This window comes from Cynocephalus volans, chromosome 8, assembly GCF_027409185.1.
Source record: "Cynocephalus volans isolate mCynVol1 chromosome 8, mCynVol1.pri, whole genome shotgun sequence".
In the NCBI taxonomy this organism is placed as follows: domain Eukaryota; kingdom Metazoa; phylum Chordata; class Mammalia; order Dermoptera; family Cynocephalidae; genus Cynocephalus; species Cynocephalus volans.
Genome location: NC_084467.1, coordinates 43,702,119 through 43,725,500, shown reverse-complemented (window position 1 = coordinate 43,725,500; position 23,382 = coordinate 43,702,119). Strand labels below are relative to the sequence as shown.

The window sequence follows — 23,382 nt, the reverse complement described above, 5'->3', positions numbered from 1 at the left end:
ATTCTATCTTCTAGGTTCAGGTAATACCACATGCCCAGGAATAGAAACCACTCAATTTTTTAATATCTTTTCAAAAATCCCATTCAACATCAAAGAACGATAAGATTTTGAATATTTATTGCCTCTAAAGTACAAGACAAGGCTAGTAACAAAAATTGTTCCTTTAAAAGCACTGGCAGGAAGAGGGGAGGAAGAGAAAAGGAGAAGGGAAAAAAAGGATAGGGAACACTGAAAAGCATCAAATTAAATATTCAGTAAAAGACTGGGCTAAGCCATGCGAGAGGAAAGATGCTGGAAAAACCAGGAAAAGTGGATTACCTTAGGATCCCCTGTTAAGGGCCTCCTTGGCTTAATAAATAAGATTCCATATGAATCCTCTGCCATTTCCTTCATCTTTAGCTATGTCAAGTTTTTAAAAAATAGCTACCAAGTTGGAAGACCCCATCAAATAAAAGAGGTATCAGGTACTGTAATTAAGCAGCATGTTCTTGTCTGTGAATATGTGTCCAAAAATGAAAGCAGTGGAATAAAAATCATCAATTGAGAACCAAATGAAATAACCATCATCTAAAAGTAACCCTTAAGAGTAGAGAGAATGATTTATATTTGATCAAAATTATAAGAATTCAGAAATGGGAGGAAAATGGGTGGATTACAGGAGATTAGAACAGATCAGATTAACTGACATGCAATAGGTTAATAAGCCAGCAACAGGAAAACATCACTATGAGCAATGCAGACAGACAGAGCAGGAGGGGTCTCAGAGCAGATAAATAAGTTCCAGCCTCCAGGAGGAACACTGTCCTGGCACAGGCAGTACTGGTGTCCAAGCTCAACATTTCATGTCTTATTAGTAATTGTTCTAGCAATGTACAGAAATGTATTCAAAGAGAAAATACTATAGCCTGATTTATATAGTAAAATATCTCTTTACAAGAATACTCTTGGTTTTTGTTTGTTTTTTTTTTAACTAAAATACCTTTGTATTCATTTCCAGTCCACAAAAGATGAACACTGGATAAGTTTTATTTACTTTTCTCTGGCCATATTCTTTCACCACATAACAACTAAATTCAAAACCATTATCCTTATAACAAGTCTAGGTAGCATTAAGGAAATAATTGATAGAAAAATGTAATTTTCTGCTTGATGCTACATGTTAAAATATTTATTTTTAACAAGATGAATGAAACAAAGTGTTAATAAGAATGTGCTCTAAGTTATCAAGGTGTTCCCTAGAAAAAGAAGGCTTCTCTTGAAAGGAAAACCTTAGACCAATTTTAATTCCTCATCATCTATGTGGTTGATAGCTCCCCATCCCCACACTACCTTGTCATTTCACAGGAACATTAACAGCTATAACACCAGATTTCCAAAGAACTTTCATTATTCTTGCAAAACTTACCTAGCTTTAGTATTCACTCATTAAATTAGGCACAGGAATTCTGAAATGCTAAGATACTTTCAAAACATGGAAATTTAGCTCAATATTTCCAGTTAAAGTTATGACCTTTAAATAGGTAGGCAACTTGTAGAAAAAAAAACACAGCCTTTTCATAAGAATTCTCTTGAGAACAATATCTGTGAAATCAACCTGTTTAATACTTACCATTCATTAGCACTGAATGGCAGATTACACACACTCTAGCTTCCTTTCTGTCCATGTATAAGAGTTTACATTTTAGGCTACAGCAGGAAGCACAGAACACCTGTGGGGAAAAAAACACACTAAATTTACACAGGATCACAATGCAAAGGGAGTAAACCAATATTAATCAATACTGATTGACAGTGGACTTTATTAGAACACAATACTAAAACTTCAAAAGAAAATGCAGGGCTGGCTGGTTAGCTCAGTTGGTTAAAGTGCAGACTTTTAACACCAAGGTCATGGGTTTGGATCCCTGTACTGGCCAGCCAAGATCACACTGCAAAGACACAGTAGCAGCAAAAAAAAAAAAAAAAAACCCACCTTGAGTTAACCTTAAGCAAAATTTCTATGCACACTATCACACAACATGAGCACTTTAAGATAGTTATATCTCAGTGGTTACCGGAGGCTTGGGAGGGGAAAGGGGAAGGGAAGGTAGAGAGAGGTTGGCCAACAGGTACAAAATTACAATAAGATAGGAGTTCTGGTGTTCTATACAGTAGGGTGACATGGTTAACAGTTAAGATTTGTATATTACATAATAGCTAGACGAGGGGCTTCTGAATGCTTCTGCAACAAAGAAATGATAAATACATCAGGTAATGGTTACATTAATTACCCTGATCCCATCATTATACAACATGTATATGTATCAAAATGAGGCAATTCATGTAAAGTGCCTAGTATTCATGAAGTTTGTCATGAACTTGAGCAAGCCATTTAACCACCCAAACTGTTTCTTCTTATAGAAAATGAGGATAATATACCCCCTGTTCTCTGTACATCAGAGTTATTTTGAAAATGTAAAGACCTTTGAAAACTGTAAGTTGTTAATAACAGTAGCTAGCTATATTAATTATAACTAGTAGGAAGGGAGATGATCTATCTAACTTTGTCTTTAATATTACCCCTCATCTCTTGGTTCAATACTTCTTGGCCATAAAAACTGGAGAAGTAGAATTTATCCTACTGGGAACAGACTTCTGCCTCTGTGATAAATGACTGATGAGTACTAAAAAAAAAAAAAAAAAAAATCTTAACAGGAACCTGAGGAGATTCTTGTTGCCTGCTGTGGAAGGAGAAGGAAGTGAGATTATCAGAAACTAAGCCCAGAAGGTGGAAATGAGTTGCTGGAAACTGGCATGGCCGACTCTAGTTGCCTGCTCTGATTTACTGTAGCTGGAGCTGTATTTATTTTTATGATTGAGTTGTATGTTTTGATCCCTGGCCTTCGTAGCAAACCAGTAATAATAGTTTCTATGGTTATTATTCCACACATAAGGATAGTAAAAAACAGAAGTTAAACCCAGAAATTTCAATCTTTATTTATTTCATCCTGATATAATTCCCTTTCCTGACAGAAATAGCAGATATAACTATCTTTTTAAATTTTTTAATTCATTTTAATTGATACATTGTACTTGTACATGGTGTGTATATACACAATGGAATACTACTCATCCACAAAAAAGAACGAATTTGCAGCAACATGGATGAGCTTGGGGAAAATTAAGTGAAATAAGTCAGACACAGAAAAAATATCGCATGTCCTCATTCATAAGTGGGTGCTAAGAAGGACGGATGGAAGGAAGGAAGGAAAGAAGGAAGGAAGGGAGGAAGGAAGGGAGGGAGGGAGGGAAGAAGAAAGAGACCACAATAACACACAGAACTTTCACAAGGAGAGAACAAATCTACCTTACTAGATGTGGGAAAGGGCAAGGGAGAGGAGAGCACAAAGAATAAGTATTATTTGTAATAATGAATATTACATAATGGATATACATAATATTACATAATGAATATGGTAATAATAATGATTTGATCATCATATATTGTACAGAAATAATGATAGTCAACTATCCCAAAAGTATGTATAATCAATTATGCGTCAATAAAAAATAAAAATTTTAAAAATAATAACAAATAAGATAAAATAAAACAAAAACAAACCATAAACAAAATAAGTGCTGTTTAATAAATAAATAAAAATTTTAAATAAAACTGTTTGCAATTGATGCGATCAGAAATCATTAACTTTAACATACTATGAATTAATTTTTTATATTTTCTATAATTATCCTGTAAATAGCATACTGATATTGCATTAAAAGTTTTATGTGTGTGTTAAAAAGTACTAATTTATAATAGGTAAGCAAGTAAAATAGATCTCTATTTTTTGTAATCATATTTCTGGCCATTCTTCATTTTTAAAACTTTTTATCACAGAAATTTTCAATCACACAAAAGTAGACATAACAGTATAAAAAAAACCCCAAGTTCCCATTACCCAAATTTGAAACTTATCAAAGCCAATTCTCACCCACTTCTCTCTCCCCCATCTGATCATTTTGAAATAAATCTCAGCTGTCATTTCATATTTAAATATATCAGTATATATCTCTAAAACAAAGAGACTATTTTTAAAACCTAACAATACCATCAGCATACTTTAACAATTGTGTAGCAACATCAAATATCCAGTATTCACATTTTCTATAGACATATTTTTATTAAATTTTTATGAACACATTTTAAAAAAATATTTCACTTTTTAATGTTATGCTTGAACCAGGATCCAAATAAGGTCCATGTGGTGTAATTGATGAATATGTCTCAAGTCTCTTTTATTATATAGGTTCCCCTTCAAAAATATTTTATGAAGAAACTGTGTCATTTGTCCCATACTTTCCCACAATCTGGATTTCAGAGATTGCTGCCCTGTGGTGTCGTTTAATGTGGTTTTTTAAACTCTGTATTTCTTATAAATCGGTAGTTTGATCTAGAAATCTGACCATATTCTGTCTGACTTTTTAGGCAAGACTATTTCATAGATCCTGAACTGTTTTTAACTGAATCAAGACTAAGAATCACTATAAGAATTTCCAAAAAAAAGGAAGAAAAAGAAATCACTCAAAATTGCACCAATTAAAATTACTTGGTTTTGATTTTACGTGTTCCCTTCAGAAATATTTGTTTGTATGCCCAAGAATAATTTTATAATTACACGCAAAGCATGAGTTTGAATTATCTTTTATTAACATTTCATCATAAGCATTTTCCATACTGCCTGATAATAATTATTTTTAATGGCTGAATCAAATGTATGTATCATATTTAACTTACCATTATCTGATTTTGGATATAAACTATTTTTATTGTATTTGCTAATTCTAAGTAATACTAAAATGGATATCTTTCTGTATCTTTTTGATATAGCTCTTGTTCTTTCAAAATTATTTACCCAAAAAGGAATTATTAGCTCAAAAAACTGATACAGGTGGCTTATTAAATGTATAAATATGCTGGTTTCAACTTAATATCACCTGCATTGAGTATTATTAACATCTTCTCTTCTCTGTTATATAGGCATAAAATTTTAATTTCTACCACTCTGATACCTAATAAATTTGAATATTTCTCCACTGCTTACTAACCCACTTAAATATCTTTTAGCCCACTTATCTTGAAAATATGATGGTTTTAAAAATATGTTTGGATGCTTTATATAGCATGGACACTTTGTTAGTTGACATTCTGTACCAACTTACAATTTGTTCCATCAGAGGAAGCACTGATTTAGGACTCAATATACTACTCTGTGTTTTTCCAATAATTCTGGTTTTAAAAAAATTGTGACCAACCTAGATGAAATGGAAAAATCTCTAGAAACACAAAATACCAAGACTGAGTCAGGAATAAACATAAAATCTGAATAAACCTGTAACTAGTAAGCAGATTGAATCAAGTAATCAAAACGCTTCCAATAAAGAAAAGCCCTACATCAGAGGGCTTTACTGGGAAAATCTACCAAACTTTTAAAAAAAGAACACCAATCCTTTGCAAACTCTTCAAAAAAACTGAAGAGGAGGAAACACTTTCTAATTCATTCTATGAAGCCAGCATTACCTTGTTACCAAAGCCAGACAAACACACTACAAGAAAACTACAGCCCAGTATCCCTTATGAATATAAAATACTAGCAAACTGAAGTTGGCAGCACATTAAAAGGATTAAACACCATGACCAAGTGACATTTATACCTGAAACACAAGGATAGTTCAACATATGAAAAATCAATCAATGTAATGCACATAACAGAAAGAAACAATAAAAACACATGATCGGGCGGATCCTAAGATGGCGGTGGCTGCGGCGGTTGGCTGGCGCAGAGTAGCTGAGGTGGAAAAGGGGGCCACTGGGCCTTAGGCAGCCGGGAAACTTGTGGACCTTCCTCTTGCCGTCTCTTAAGGGAGGACCGCTACTGGTGGCCAGTCGTGGGGGCTGACTGCCACTTTGCCCTTGGCAGGAGAGGCTACCTCGTTTACAGGCAACAGCTTTGAAGTATGGAGCAGGAAAAGAACTGTTTCTTCACTGCAAAAGCGAGTCTCTAAAAAGGGAACACGGCGCCGGGGCTGCTGTTGAGGCTGCCAGGATCCCGGAGGCCGGGGCTGCGCTGAAGGCGGCCAGCAGCCCTATTCAGGATTCAAGGTTTCAGGCTGGCATAAAAGATGATTCCTGGGAGGGCCTGAGCCGTGCCACGGGACCGAGAGAGCAGCCCGAGGCGGCGGCGGCCGAGAACGGGCACCGTGAAGATGCAGAGGCAGAGAGGAAGCTGCCCGACCCAGCACAGCCCTGTGAGTGACCCCCGGCCTGGCCCTGCTCGGGGGGCGGATGCCCGCCCAGCTTCCGCCGGCCCCACCGGGCCACTCACCAGCCCCAGGGCTGCCTCCATTTTCTCAGGTGGTGGCGGCTCCGGCCCGGCTCAGCCAAGCCTGTCCTCCTTGCCCGGCTCGGCTCCTCACTGAGCCTTCCCACTTGCTTGCCCCGGCGCGGGGCATCCCGGGGCCTGTGGGCAGGCCTCTGCTCCCACTCCCTCTGCGGTTCTCTGGCGGGGGCCAGGTGGCATTGGGCGTCCCCAGCCAGCGCTGGGAGGGCAAGGAAGTACGGGCTGGGCCGACTGTCACTCCACCGCACCCTGGGCTCCGGCACCCGGTAAACTTCCTGTTACCGGGAGGCAGATACTATCTCTGAGGCCACGAGTTTGGAAAAACGCCTAACTGATTTCTAGTTAGGAATAGTGTGGTCGGAGAGTTGCCGAGTTCGCTTGAACCTGCCGGAGAGCTGACTGCGGGTGGGCACTGGACTCGGTCCGTGCCAGGGGGATTCAAAGGTGAACCGTGTGCTGCAGGCTCCTCCCCTGAGGAGCTGACGCTCTGGTGTGGGAGATAAGACAAGTACACAAATAACCGCGATACCAGGAGGAAGGTGATAAGTCCCGAGAAAGATCTACACAGTGCTACAAAGGCACCCAGAGAGACCAGTCGTCTGCGCCTAGCAGAAACCTGGTAGACTTCCTGGGCGAGGCAGTGCCGAGCAGGGTCTTGAAGGCCCAGCTGATAGATGAGGGCTGCAGAAGACACGTCCCAGCCCAGCCCAGTGCGCACAGAGCGGGGAGATGTCCGGCTAGGGAGGTGGAGACTCGGCAGAAACCACACACCCTGTGGGGTCGCCACTGCGTGATCCAACAGCCCGGGCCAGAGCGCACGGAACAGGGAGAAGTCCTGCACGGGAAGTGGAAGCTCAGCAGAGAACACACACCCTGCGGTACCGCCCCGTGATCCAGCAGCCCAGCAGAGTCCAAGCTGACCAGAGAGGTGGCTCCCCGGAGAGGCCCAAGACCCAAGGCAACCACACACACAAGGCACTAGTGGCCAACTGAGCAGTCACGGAGGGAGCCATACCAAATTGGCAACCACAGCAACATCTTAGTGAGTCAATAGTCTCAAACCGGTGGACTGTGAAACCCCCTGCCACAATGAATAAACACCAAAAAAAAGATACCAGAAAAACAAAAAATCAAGAAAATACACCACCAAAACTTAATAAATCTCAAACTCTAGATCCTATAGAACAAGAAGCCCTTGAAATGACTGACAAGGAATTTCGAGTGATAATTCTAAGGAAACTGAATGAGATACAAAAAAACTCAGCTAGACATCATGATGAAACGAGGAAAAGTATACAGGACCTGAAAGAGGAAATGTACAAGGAAATCAATGTCCTGAAAAAAAATGTAGCAGAACTTGCTGAACTGAAGAAGTTATTCAGCGAAATAAAAAACAAAACAGAGAGTTAAACCAGCAGGCTTGTCGAAGTTGAGGAGAGAACCTCTGAACTTGAAGATGGGCTATCTGAAATAACACAAGGAGACCAAAAAAAAAAAAAAAAAAAAAAAAGAATCAAAGACATTGAAGAAAATCTGAGAGAGATATCAGACAACCTTAAGTGCTCAAATATCCGAGTCATGGGTATCCCAGAAGGGGAGGAAAACAGAGATTGCATTGCAAACATATTTGACAAAATAGTGGCAGAAAACTTCCCAGGTATAGGAAAAATCATAGATCTTCAGATCCAGGAAGCTCAACGATCTCCAAACGTATTCAACCTAAAAAGGCCTTCTCCAAGACATGTCATAGTCAAATTGGCAAAACCCAGAGACAAAGAGAGAATCTTAAAAGCTGCAAGAGAGAAACGTCAAATCACCCATAAGGAAGCCCCAATCAGGCTAACATCAGACTTTTCATCACAAACCCTAAAAGCTAGAAAGGAATGGGATGATATTTTCAAAATACTAAAAGACAAAGATTGCCAGCTAAGAATACTCTACCCTGCAAGGCTATCCTTCCGAAATGAAGGGCAAATAGTACATTTCTCAGACAAACAAAAACTGCGGGAGTTCACTACCACACAACCACCCTTACAAGAAATCCTCAAGGGAGTACTGGGTTTGGTTCCTGAAAAATAAATACCACTGCCATAAACACCAAAAAATCAAAACCCACTAGTATAATAAAAATGGCATTCATGAAGAGAAAACAAACAAACAAAAATGCTATCCACAACCTAAGGAACCAACAAACACAGAAACCAAACAGTAAATCAGAAAGCAAGGAACAAAAGACACCTAAGACAACCAAACAACCAATAAAATGCTAGGAATAAATCAACACCTTTCAATAACAACTCTTAATGTAAAAGGCTTAAATTCCCCAATCAAAAGACACAGACTGGCTGACTGGATCAAAAAGGAGGACCCAACTATATGCTGCCTTCAAGAGACCCACCTCACCCATAAAGATTCACACAGACTAAGAGTTAAAGGATGGAAAAAGATTTACCATGCAAACAGAAAAGAAAAACGAGCTGGAATAGCTATTCTTATATCTGACAAAACAGACTTTAAACTAAAAACCATAAAAAGAGACAATGAGGGACACTACTTAATGATAAAAGGACTGATCCATCAAGAAGACATAACAATCATAAATATGTACGCACCCAATGTTGGAGCAGCCAGATTCATAAAACAAACTCTATTAGACCTAAAGAAGGAAATAGACACTAATACCATAATAGCAGGGGACCTGAACACTCCACTGTCAATATTAGACAGATCATCTAGGCAAAGAATCAGCAGAGAAGCACAAGATCTAAACAAGACTCTAGACCAATTGGAACTGGCAGATATCTACAGAACATTCCATGCAACAACCTCAGAATATTCATTCTTCTCATCAGCACATGGATCATTCTCCACGATAGATCACATATTAGGTCACAAATCAAGTCTCAATAAATTCAAAAAAACTGGAATTATCCCATGTATTTTCTCAGACCACACTGGATTAAAACTAGAAATTAATAACAAACGAAACTCTGGAAACTATACAAACACATGGAAATTAAACAGCATTCTACTCAATGACATATGGGTCCAAAAAGAAATCAAGCAGGAAATCAAAAAATTTATTGAAACTAATGAAAATAATGATACATCATACCAAAACCTGTGGGATACTGCAAAAGTAGTATTAAGGGGGAAATTTATTGCATTAAATGCTCACCTCAGAAGAATGGAAAGATGGCAAGTGAACAACCTAACACTTCACCTTAAAGAACTAGAAAAACAAGAACAATCCAAACCTAAAGTTAGCAGACGGAAAGAAATCATTAAGATCAGAGCAGAACTTAATGAAATTGAAAACCAAAAAACAATTCAAAAGATCAATGAATCAAAAAGTTGGTTTCTTGAAAAGATAAATAAAATTGACAAACCATTAGCATGGATAACAAGAAAAAGAAGAGAGAAGACTCAAATAAAAATTAGAAATGAAAAAGGCGATATTACAACTGATTCATCTGAAATACAAGGAATCATTCGAGACTACTATAAACAACTATACGCCAACAAATTTGAAAATCTGGAGGAAATGGATAAATTTCTGGACACACACAAGCTCCCAAAACTGAACCATGAAGATGTAGAAAATTTGAACAGACCAATAACAATAAAGGAGATTGAAGCTGTTATCAGAAGGCTCCCAACAAAGAAAAGCCCAGGACCAGATGGATTCACAGCAGAATTTTACCAAACATTCAAAGAGGAATTGACACCGATTCTTTACAAACTATTCCAAAAGACTGAAACAGACACAAATCTCCCAAACTCATTCTATGAAGCAAACATCATCCTGATACCAAAACCAGGTAAAGATATCACCAAAAAAGAAAACTACAGTCCGATATCCTTGATGAATATAGATGCAAAAATCCTCACTAAAATACTAGCAAACAGAATACAGCAACACATACGTAAAATTATTCACCACGATCAAGTGGGATTCATCCTAGGGATGCAAGGTTGGTTCAACATATGCAAATCAATAAATGTGATACACCATATTAAAAAACTCAAACACAAGGACCATATGATCATCTCTATAGATGCTGAAAAAGCATTTGATAAAGTTCAGCACTCATTCATGACAAAGACCCTCTATAAGTTAGGTATAGAGGGAAAGTATCTCAACATAATTAAAGCCATATATGCCAAACCCACTGCCAATATCATCCTGAATGGGGAAAAGCTGAAAGCTTTTCCTTTAAGAACAGGAACTAGACAAGGATGCCCACTCTCACCACTCCTATTCAACATAGTGTTGGAAGTACTAGCTAGAGCAATCAGAGAAGAGAAGGAAATAAAGGGCATCCAGATTGGAAAAGATGAAGTCAAACTGTCCCTGTTTGCAGATGACATGATCCTATATATCGAACAGCCTAAAACCTCTACAAAAAAAACTCTTGGAATTGATAAATGATTTCAGCACAGTAGTAGGATACAAAATCAACACACAAAAATCAGTAGCATTTCTTTTCTCCAATAGTGAACATGCAGAACGAGAAATCAAGAAAACCTACCCATTTACAATAGCCACCAAAAAAATAAAATACTTAGGAATTGAGTTAACCAAGGATGTGAAAAATCTCTATAATGAGAACTACAAACCACTGCTGAGAGAAATCAGAGAGGATACAAGAAGATGGAAAGATATCCCATGCTCTTGGATTGGAAGAATCAACATAGTGAAAATGTCCATACTACCCAAAGTGATATACAAATTCAATGCAATCCCCATCAAAATTCCAAAGACATTTTTCTCAGAAATGGAAAGAAATATCCAGACATTTATATGGAATAATAAAAGACCACGCATAGCCAAAGCAATGCTCAGCAAAAAAAATAAAGCTGGAGGCATAACACTACCCGAGTTTAAGCTATACTAAAAAGCTATAATAACCAAAACAATATGGTACTGGCATAAAAACAGACACACTGATCAATGGAGTAGAATAGAGAATCCAGAAATCAACCCACATACTTACTGCCATCTGATCTTTGACAAAGGCACCAAGCCTATTCACTGGGGAAGGGACTGCCTCTTCAGCAAATGGTGCTGGGATAACTGGATATCCATATGCAGGAGAATGAAACTAGACCCATACCTCTCACCATATACTAAAATCAACTCAAAATGGATTAAGGATTTAAATATACACCCTGAAACAATAAAACTTCTTAAAGAAAACATAGGAGAAACACTTCAGGAAATAGGACTGGACACAGACTTCATGAATACGACCCCAAAAGCACGGGCAACCAAAGGAAAAATAAACAAATGGGATTATATCAAACTAAAAAGCTTCTGCACAGCAAAAGAAACAATTAACAGAGTTAAAAGACAACCAACAGAGTGGGAGAAAATATTTGCAAAATATACATCTGACAAAGGATTAATATCCAGAATATATAAGGAACTCAAACAACTTTACAAGAAAAAAACAAGCAACCCAATTAAAAAATGGGCAAAAGAGCTAAGTAGGCATTTCTCTAAGGAAGATATACAAATGGCCAACAGACATAGGAAAAAATGCTCAACATCACTCAGTATCCGAGAAATGCAAATTAAACCACACTGAGATACCATCTAACCCCAGTTAGGATGGCTAAAATCCAAAAGACTCTGAACGATAAATGCTGGCGAGGTTGTGGAGAAAAAGGAACTCTCATACATTGTTGGTGGGACTGCAAAATGGTGCAGCCTCTATGGAAAATGGTATGGAGGTTCCTCAAACAATTGCAGATAGATCTACCATACGACCCAGCTATCCCACTGTTGGGAATATACCCAGAGGAATGGAAATCATCAAGTCGAAGGTATACCTGTTCCCCAATGTTCATTGCAGCACTCTTTACAATAGCCAAGAGTTGGAACCAGCCCAAATGTCCATCATCGGATGAGTGGATACGGAAAATGTGGTACATCTACACAATGGAATACTACTCAGCTATAAAAACGAATGAAATACTGCCATTTGCAACAACATGGATGGACCTCGAGAGAATTATATTAAGTGAAACAAGTCAGGCACAGAAAGAGAAATACCACATGTTCTCACTTATTGGTGGGAGCTAAAAATTAATATATAAATTCACACACACACACACGCACACACACAAAAAAAACAGGGGGTGGGGGAAGAAGATATAACAACCACAATTACTTGAAGTTGATACAACAAGCAAACAGAAAGGCCATTGTTGTGGTGGAGGGAGGAGAGGGAAGAGGGAGGAAGGTTTTGGTAAGGGGCAACAATAATCAACCACAATGTATATCGACAAAATAAAAGTTAAAAAAATAAAATAAAATAAAATAAAATAAAAACAAAGAAAAGTCTTCAGTATGGATCAAAAAAAAAAAAAACACTTGATCATCTCAACTGATAAAAAGCATTTAGCAAAGGGCCGAGCCCGTGGCGCACTGGGTAGAGTGCTGCGCTGGGAGCGTGGCAACGCTCCCGCCGCGGGTTCGGATCCTATATAGGACTGACCAATGCACTCACTGGCTGAGTGCCGGTCACGAAAAAACGACAAAAAAAAAAAAAGCATTTAGCAAAATTCAACAACCTTTCATGGTTAAAACACACACACACACACACACACACACTCATACTAGTAATAAAAGACAACTACCGCAAAATAAAGGCCAAATATTAAAAATCCATATCCAACATCATATGCAATGATAAAAGACTGAAAACTTTTCCTTCAAGACAGGAACAAGACAAGGTATGTGCTTTTTGCCACGTCTATCCAAAACAGTATTGTAAATTTAGGCAGAACAATTAAAAAGGAATAAAAAGCACCCAAATTGGAAAGGAATAAGTAAAATTATCTCTGTTCATAGACAAAAAAATCCTACATGTAGAAAACACAACAAAAATAATTCCACACCAGAAAAAAAAAACCTTTTAAAACTAAAAAACAAATTCAGCAAAAACCAACATGCAAAAGTCAGTGATATTTGTATACACTAATAATGAACAATCCAAAAAAGAAATAAAGGAAACACTTCCATTTACCATAGCATCAAAAAGAATAAAATACTTAGGAATTAACTTACCAAGGAGGTGAAAGAACTTGTACAGTGAAAACTACAAAAGATTGCTGATAAAAAAATTTTTAAATATTAAGAAATAAAAAGACATCCCATGTTCATTGATTAGAAGACTTAATATTGTTAAGATTTCAACACTACCCAGAGCAATCTACAGATTCAATGCAATCCCTACTAAAACCCCAACAATGTTTTTTACAGAAATAAAAGAATCCGTCCTTAAATCCATATGGAATCTCAAGGGACTCACAATAGCCAAAATAATCTTGACAAAGAAGATCAAAGTTGGAGGACTCACACTCCCTGGTCTCAAAACTTACTACAAAGCTACAGTAAGCAAAACCGTGTGGTATTGGCATAAACACAAATATAAAGACCAACGGAGTAGAACAGAGAGCCCAGAAGTAAAGCATATATGGTCAAATGATTTTCAATAAGAGTGCTAAAACCATTCACAGGTAGAGGACAGTCTTTCCGATAAATTTTGTTGGGCAAACTAGATACATGCATTCACAATATTATTGTGATATTATTGTGATATATATTATTCACAATAAACCAGACTCTTACATTATCCTATATACAAAAATTAACTCAAAATATATCTGAGATCCCAAACATAAGCATTAAAACTATAAAACACTTAGGGGAAAAGCTTCATGACATGAGATTTGAAGATGATTTCTGTATATAACACCAAAAGCACAGGTAACAAAAGAAAAAAATAGATTAAGTTGGATTTCATCAAAATTTAAAACTTTGGGGCATCAAAGGACAAAGAGACAACAGAGTAAAAAACCCACAGGCTGGGAGAAAATATTGACAAGTCACATATCTGATAAGAAATTGATATCCCGAATATATAAATAGCTCTATAACTTAACAACAAAAAAGACAAACACCCAATTAAAACTCAGGCAAAGGACTTGAATAGACATTTCCCCAAAGAAGATATACAAATGACCAACAGGCACATGAAAAGATGCTCGATATCACTAATCACCAGGAAAATGAAAGTCAAAACCACAATGAGATACCACTTTACATCCATTAATATGGCTATTATCAAAACAACAAAAAAGAAGTGTTGGCAAGGATGTGGGAAAACTGTAACCCTTGTATATTATTGGTGGCAATGAAAAGTTGTACAACTGTTGTGGAAAACAGTATGATGCATCCTCAAAAAATTACATATAGAGTTATTATATGGGAGTTCCAGTCAAGATGACAGAATAGATGATCCCCAGCATCACTCTCTCCCACAAATCAACCAATTTACAACTATAAAAAGGTAGCATCAGCCAAGCTGGGGCTGCTGGAGCTCAGGGGAAGAGGAGGAGAGGCCTATGGAGTTCATGAAGGCAGGAGAAACCACAATGAGAGAAAGAAAAAACTGCTCTGAGCATTTTGGCCCACAGCCAATTTAAGGCTCGAGCTGCTGAACGCATGGAGCAGGATCCAGCAGAAGCCGCAGCTGTGCCCTTCAGATGGAGTTACTTGGAGGTGGCAGGGTTGAAGAGGGCCTGGTGGCCCCCAGGACAGCAAGACCACTAATAGGGTTCCCATGGATCCATACAGAAGTGAGGAGTCAGAAAAGCTGAAAAAGGGGAGCCATTCAGAGGCTGGTGAGTCATCGCAAGGGATTGGTACAGGGCCTGTCCCATGGGAATTGTTTGCAGCATTGCAGCACGGGTGGTGGGAGAGATAGGCCCACCGGGAGAACACTGGGACACAGCAAGGACAGGCAATCTGCACCTCAATCAGCACAGGACCACGCAGAGGAGACTGGTCGGGAATGCAGAATTGCATGGGTGTAGTTTGATGAAAAAACTCAAGCCCAGATCAGAGTTTCTATACAACCTAGGTGCACCAGGTCCCTGGAGAGCTGCAAGTACATATAAGGTCAACCATTAAATGCTGAGCTTCAGGGCCGGCCCGTGGCTCACTCGGGAGAGTGTGGTGCTGATAACACCAAGGCCACGGGTTCGGATCCCATATAGGGATGGCCGGTTCGCTCACTGGGTGAGCGTGGTGCTGACAACACCAAGTCAAGGGTTAAGATCCCCTTACCGGTCATTTAAAAAAATAAAATAAAATAAAATAAAATAAATGCTGAGCTTCACAAAAAGCCTTCCCTAGGGAAACAGCAGCAAAGCAGCAATTTAGCTCAACCGCACAGCTCAAGTACTGATTCCCACAGGAAGATCCCCCATTTTAGAAGTAAGCAAAGGACAAAAAATTAGTTCCGGCCCAGGCACACCAACAGCACCTTGGGGCCCACCCAATGACCTGAAGCATGAAGAAGGCAACCGGACACCCCCCCTCCGCCCACAACCACTCATACCACCAGTGCCCCGGGGCCCACCTGGTGACCCAAGGCACAGAGAAGGGGACCGGACCTGCCTCTCACAACCAGGCAGACTGTGCCATTACCTCGGGGCCCGCCCTGGGACACAAGGCATGGAGCCAGGGACCAGACACTCCCCACAAACAGGCACACCAGCAGCACAAAGGAGCATGCCAAAAACATCACCTCCATGTGGGTGGCCCAGCACAGCCACCACAATAACCATGGCTGCCATGAAAGCGGCTAGATGCCACAACAACCACGCAGTTTGTCTGCCAGCCCCTGGAGTGCACTGACACAAGGAGAGTCACCAGCAGAGATAAAGAAAAGAAGAGGATGTCTCTCTCCACAAAGCACATTTCAGAGTGACAAAAGCATCTGCTCTATGATAATATTGGGGGACCTGAACAAACCTCTCAGCATTGGACAGATCATCTAGGCAATCAATCAACAGAGTAACCATTATTCTTACAGAAGGAGAGAAGAAATCTAGGGTAATTAGAGGAAGGAGCGGGGAAGGAGAGCGGGATGGGGAGAGATTGGACAAGGGGCATAAAGAATAATTACGATTTGTAACGATATATATGCTAGTAATAATGATTTGATCAACATATCTCAATGTTGAACTCCAAAAATATGTATAATCAATTTTGATTCAATAAAAATTAATAATAATAATAATAATAAAGATACTTATGAGAGATATGGGGAAAAAATTATCATATCATCCAGCAATTCCATTCTGGGTATATTCACAAAAGATCTGAAAGCAGAGACTATTAATACTGTAATAACCAAAAGGTGGAAACAACCCAAGTTTCCACTGATGGATGAACGGATAAATAAAATGTGGTATATATGTACAATGGAATATTATTCAGCTTCAAAAAGGAATAAAATTGGAGTTTTTTTAATGTACAAATAAATTTTTTTATTTGAAAAATAAAGGTTATTTATTTTGTTCTATAAGTTTTAGCTATCATTTTTTATTAAAAAACTTAAAGACATTATGCTAAGTGAAATAAGCCAGACAAAAAGGAACAAACATTATGTTATCTCACTTATATGAAGTAACTGGAATGGTCAAATTCATAGAGACAGAAAGTAGAACAGTGGTTACCAGGGGATGGGGGCGGGGTAGGATGGGGAGTTACTAAATTTGGGATGATCAAAACATTCTGGAGATAGTGGTTATGGTTGCACAACAATGTGAATGTGCTTAATGCCATTGAACTTCACATCCAAAAATGGTTAAAACAGTTAGTGTTATGTATATTTTACCACAATAAAAAAAATTGTGACCAGTATTTAGAAAGCATTAACAGACTGGAATTGAGAGGGAGATGGTCATCAGTCAGAAGAGAGATATAGAAAAAAAAATAGCATGGACTTGGAATTAGATATACCTTAGTGCCAATATTTTCTAGCTATGTGTTTTTTAACCCACTTTAAATCCCTTTGTACCTCAGTTACCTGATCTGCCAATAACATTTGGTATAGAGTCTACAATACAGTGCCTACTCAACAATACTTTGCTTTTCCCATTGTTATACCTAGAACTAAGGATTTCTTGAAACCAGTAAAGCAGTATCTTGGCTACTGCTGCATTATCTTGGCTACTGCTGCATCATCTTACTATGAGCAATAGTGGCTCCTATATATTTGAAAGCAGTGAATTTTGCTTGTAATCAGGCAGAAAAACAACAAATAAATCAATAAATACATATGCAAAGTAAAATAAACATTAAAAAAAAACAACATCAAGTGACTTAAATGCATTAGGACCTTGTAGGATAAGAGCAAGTATCATTTTTGTTGAGTGCTTACCTAGAACTAAGTACTCATTGGTCTCTCGGACCAAGTGGGAAAGTAAAAAAACACAGCCTTGCCCACAGACCAAAGATATATTAGGCAGATTTCCAATGCCATATATACAGATAAAAAGTAAACTAGAATTTTATTTTAACCACAAGGCTGTACAAAATTTTATCTTATTGGCTGCTTCCTTATATGACAAAACCACTAACAATTTTCCAAAGAACATAATTAAAATAGTAAGTTACCACTTAATGATAATCCACTACATACAGTGCTAGCTAATTTAAACATGTTGCTTCTAATCTTCATGATTCATTGATTCAATGGGTCTTTATTATATACAATCGTGCAAGTTAAGTATTATCACCTCCATTTTACAGATGATGAAAGTGCCTTGACCAAGATCAGGAAGAAGCTAGTAAGTGGCTGGGAGGTTATTGTGAATCTAGGTTTGCTGAACACTCACAGTATTTCTATATAAAGTATGTTGCTAGATAATTAGTCTGTGTTATCAACTAGGATACTCCTAAAGCTTTGAGAAATATTGTTCTCTTTTGCTCTTTACAGTTCTCTCAGTACCATAACGCAACCAACTTTCACTATAATAAATTGCTATCTCTCCTGCCTCCCAAGGAGCACAACCAGTGGCAATGTTTTAATACCAGAGAATAAAAACAAACCTTGAGAAAATTGATCTCTGACAGTATAAAACAAAAACATTAACTTAATGTGCTGCTAATTCAGATCTTATGAAAGTTATTCTGTATTCACTACCAAAATTCTCACATGTTAACCAAAAATTACTGTAACTCAAGTCATATGAAAATAAATTGTAACTTAACACACTATTTTCTCCAAACTTTAATAATCAGAGACCAACAACCCAATCTCAGCTTTAACTTCTTTCTGTTCCCCATCATTTGGTTCTTTTATGCTAAGACTTTCTAATAAGCCTTGCTGATTCCCACAAACCATTCTCCCACGAACCATTCTCCCCTTTCCTTTTGTTTTTGTTTTTAATAAATTTTATTGTGCATACTTAAGGTATACAACATGATGTTATGGGATACATATAGATAGCAAAAAGGTTACTCTAGTGAAACAAATTAACACATCTATCATCTCACCTGGTTACCCATTTTTTTTGTTTTTGTGGTAAGAGCAGCTAAAATCTATTCAACACGAATCTCAAATACAGTACAATTTTATTACCTATAGTTCACATGCCACACATTAGACAGACTTGTTCATTCTTCATATCTGCTACTTTCCCCCCTCTTTTGTTAATAGATTCATTCTCACTTTTGTTCAGGCAACATTGTGCTCAGCCCCAGGAAATAAATCATAATTGATTAGCCAATTCTGGCAATCCTGATACACTTTGCCAGTAATTGGTCTAAGACCTGTGGTTTAGAACTGGCCAGCAAGTTGAAGGAAGTTGCTGGGGATTATTTCCTCTCTGAGAAGAGGGTGGCAACAGAAGTAGACTCTTGCTCCCCAACCAGTTTCTTTGCATCTAGCAAGTTGTCAGGTTGGACCTGATACTTAGAGGTGAGCTACTATCTTAAGACAATGAGGGGAAGACCAAAAGAACTTCCATGATCCCGACTTTACACCCAGACATAAATGAGTCCCATAGGCAAGAAGGGAAGTAGAGATTAATCATTGAACACTTATTAATCCTGTGATCTCATTTAATCTATGTAACAGCTCAATGAAAATTATTCATGTTTTTGTTTGTTTTTACAGATTAGAAAACTAAGGCTTACTAAAGTTATATACTTAATAGTAACAAAGCTAAAATTCAAATCCAGACCTGACACCAAACTTCACATTCTTTAGAAAAATACAAAATCATCTTTCCTCCTTATTTACAACTCTTGTTTGTTTAAAAAAAAAAATCAAACAAACTAGCAAACTGATGTGTTATTAGCTAAAAGAATTTTGGGAGAACTAAAGAATATCAATTATTCTTATAACTTGTCAAAAGGATCTATAGTTTTCAACTTGATTTTATATCAAAGTTATATGGAAGAAAAGACAAAAATATGTATGTATATAAAAAGTTCCAGAATGTCTAGTACAATGGCAAAAATCCTATGGAAAAAACTGCAATGGATTCTAAATGTAATATTCAATTTCTCAAAAATTAAAATATATAAAGTTAATCATAAATGTTTCCTAAACTGAAAGAATAACTTCCTAAACTGAAAGAATAGCTTCCTTATTTCAAATTATTCCATTAACCAAGTATCTATCAATATAGAAACCACAAAGTTAACACTTCCTCAATTCACATCTCTTCATGAAAATGATTCAGTGTAAATACTGGCAACAAAAAAAACCATATACACTTTCTAAGAATCAGTAAGGACTTTTTTTACATAGACGTTTACTACAGCTGGGTTTTCAAAAGCTACTCATAATGTCATCACAACCAGAAATACGTTTACCTTCTGTTGCTTTTAATTTCTAATTGAGCATTACAACATGGGCATGCCAGATTTCTGAGCTTATACATGCAACTTACCTTCCCACATGCTCTGCAATGATGCCTCCTTTTGGTGAATGTAAACCTGGCTTCACATTTCATGCAATTTGGAGCCTGAGAATCCGGTACCCATACTGGAGCCACCTCACCCAGAGTGGTAAATGGTTTTCTGGCAGAAACTCCAAACTGACCGGCTCTGAGATCATTATCTGGGCTATCTGGAGCCAGTGCAAGACACGGTCTACTGGTGATCTCAGCCTCATAACTTTCTAAATGTTCCCCATTTGTATCAACAATAGAGATGTTTCCCAAAGATGCACTGCATACATTGGTTGTTGAGTTTTCTCCTAATTTTGCTTTCCCAAGAATATCATTTTTGTTCTTAATATTATTTCCATTGTTTGTTGCAAGGTCATTTTGTAAATGGTCTGATAATGGCTTTGGAATTTGAAGTTTAAGATTAGAAGGTTGCTTAGGTCTTGCACCACCAAAAGGAACACTGATAGATTGCAGGTTTGCTACTGTCTTGGGGGAAGACTGCCCAAGCACTGATGGAACTTGACTACAGAAATTATGTAAATAATTTTTCTTCATTAGGTCACCAGTGCTGTTTAACAGTAGTACACTCCCTTCTGTGGTCTCATTTCCTCTCTGTTCATAAATATTTGAGTAGTATTCTGACTTGCTCTCCTCTATTTCTTTTTCTTCTGTTACTGAATCTTCTTTGGAGGGTAAAGTCTTTGGAACAAAAGAAACAACTGGACTCTGCATTCCATAGGAATCACAACCATTAGATAGAGAATTTGCTGCTGGTGTATCTATAACAGTGGAGAAATCACATCCTTCACTTTCATTCATGCAAGTTCCTTTTAAATCTAGACCTGCGTCTGTCATTCCAACACACTCTCCTCCACTATCACCATAAGTGTCCTCAGGCTGACTAATCTGCAGAAAATTTTCCTTTTCTTCATTTACTTGGCTATTGCTCATCTCATTTAGTTTAGTCAATTTCCAGTTAGTCATCTCCTGAGATTCAGAGAAATGCTCTGTCATATTAAGAAATTCTGTAGTACCAAGAATTTCTTCGTGTTCACAACCCTTATTTTCATTAGCCCTAACTTCACTAGGCACAAAGCAATCAGAAAACTGTTCATAGTTATTATTCCTTTCAGCCCCATTAGGAATGTCTGGTTTGAGAAACAAAGGTAGACCAGACCGGAGGGATTCTTCAGTGGTTCTCTCCTCTGCTGGCTCTATTTTTGTCAAAATTCCCTCACTCAAGTGGGAAAAGGAGTTTGGACTCACTAGATCTGTCCTAGGACAGCAGTTTTTACCAGTGAGGTCCTCATCTAGTGTATAGTTCTCTTGCTTTTTAACAGCAGGACCTCCATCTGTTCCCTGGGATGAGATTACTGAATCAACCTGTAAACTTGTAATCGGAGACATGGAGGGGTCTCTAACTACATTTTCATCATCCTTTAATTGTGAAGGGAAACAGACACTGGCTAGCCTATCAGATGAAGTAGTACATGGATGGTTAACAGAATCCCCCTCTGTTTTTGGTCTATTCAATGGATCCATTTGTTTTTCTGAGTTCATATCTTTTTCAGAGGACCCACTTCTACTAAAACTAAATTGATCAGTTCGTCTGTTTTCATTATCCAGTGAACAGCTAAAAGCATCCATGAGGGATTGACTATTACAACTATTACAATCCTGCAAATCACTTTGTAATGTCCTTTTATCACAGTTATGCATGACAGCTACAACAAGAACATTCTTCTCATCCGGCAAACAAGCTAGATTTCCACACTTCTTCTCTCCCACTTCAACAGCACTGAATTGATCATTCTGATTATAGTTTCTCTTAATTAACTGATCTTCTGCAACAGCATTTTCATCAATCCACATTGTGGTGATCTCTGGATTTACACCACAGTCCTGTCCATTAGCACAATGATCCTCTCCCTCTGTGGTCAGAGAAGCTGAATGAGCCAGGGAGAAGACTTTCTGTTGTGGTTGTGACTCATCAGAAACTGCAGGTTCATTCACACTGGCCAATGCAGAGCTGAATGACAGTCCGTGAGAAGGGGGATCCAGAATCTTATTCCACTTTGTATCCAACAAAGTAGGAGAAACTGTTTCATCTGAAAAAGTAAGTAATTACAATAAGTTTGCTAGCAACACTGGAAAAGCTACTAAGACTAAATCCATCAACACTTCTAACTCTACTGTGAAAATAAAATATTCCTAGGATATGAAAGCTTCTAATTTTTGGCTAGGAATAGGAAAATATATTTAAGACAATTCCCTGCAATTAAATGTTATCAAATGGTAATATCTCAAACATTCTAAACAATAAAATAACTCTATCTATCTAAGTAATATAATTAAGTTGGCCCATAGGCGGTAGTGGGGCACAGGAGAGGGAAAAGCATCCTCAGATTGTTCAGGTACAAGGCACAGTAGCGACTAATCTAAAGTGTAAAAATAATTAGAAGAGTAGTGAGGATACAGTAATTGAGTGGGAAGGAAAATGAAGGAATTTCCTGGGGAGATGGAATGCTCTGTAATCTACATCATGATTGGAATGTGGGTTACATGGATATACCCATCTGTCAAAACAGTTGAGATCTATGCATTTTGATGTATGTCAAGTTTATCCTAAGAAAAACACTGTAAAAAATAACAATGAAACAGGGAGTGAGGAACAGATAAAGGTAGAAATGAAACAAAAATGGCAGCATGTCAATCACTGTTGAAGCTGGATGATGGGTAGACTGCGGTTTATTATACTATTCTCTTTAATATATATATATATTTAAAATTTGTCCATAACAAGTTAAAAAAAAAGTTTACTATAGTACATGAAGTTCTGCTTGTAACCATGTCACAACACATCATTAATTAGGTTCATATTTATACTATTATCTGAGGACATTTGGCAAAAAGTATTCATTTATCTTATTAAATCAACCTACTAATAGTCTATCAATAAGCATAATTTCATGAAATGTTTCTGTTTACTTTTTAACAGGTCATAACTATGATGGCTAAGTTATTCCCAAAGTTATACTACTACTGTGTATGTCTAAGTAAATTAGAGAAATAATGTAATTAGTGCTTTCCTGCTTTCTTCCTTCAGTAACTCTAATAACCACGGTCTTGAAATTGCCCAGATCTATTTGTAACATTAATTCTCATCTATAACATTAATCTTCCATGTGCCCATAGTACATTGTTCATACCTCTATTAAGGGACATACTATACTGTAATGCA

General features: G+C 37.6%; 1 protein-coding gene across 3 annotated transcripts in view; it reads right to left on the bottom strand.

Moving 5' to 3' along the window:
* The window catches only part of ZFYVE9 (zinc finger FYVE-type containing 9), a 182,297-nt gene that overhangs the window by 89,741 nt on the left and 69,174 nt on the right, over window positions 1–23,382 (bottom strand). For all 3 annotated transcript variants that reach the window (XM_063106443.1, XM_063106445.1, XM_063106444.1), the window contains 2 exons: window positions 20,142–22,249; window positions 1,610–1,709 (listed from right to left, as the gene is read on the bottom strand). In XM_063106443.1, coding sequence (XP_062962513.1) covers window positions 1,610–1,709; window positions 20,142–22,249 — 2,208 coding nt within the window. The remainder of the gene's footprint in view (window positions 1–1,609; window positions 1,710–20,141; window positions 22,250–23,382) is intronic.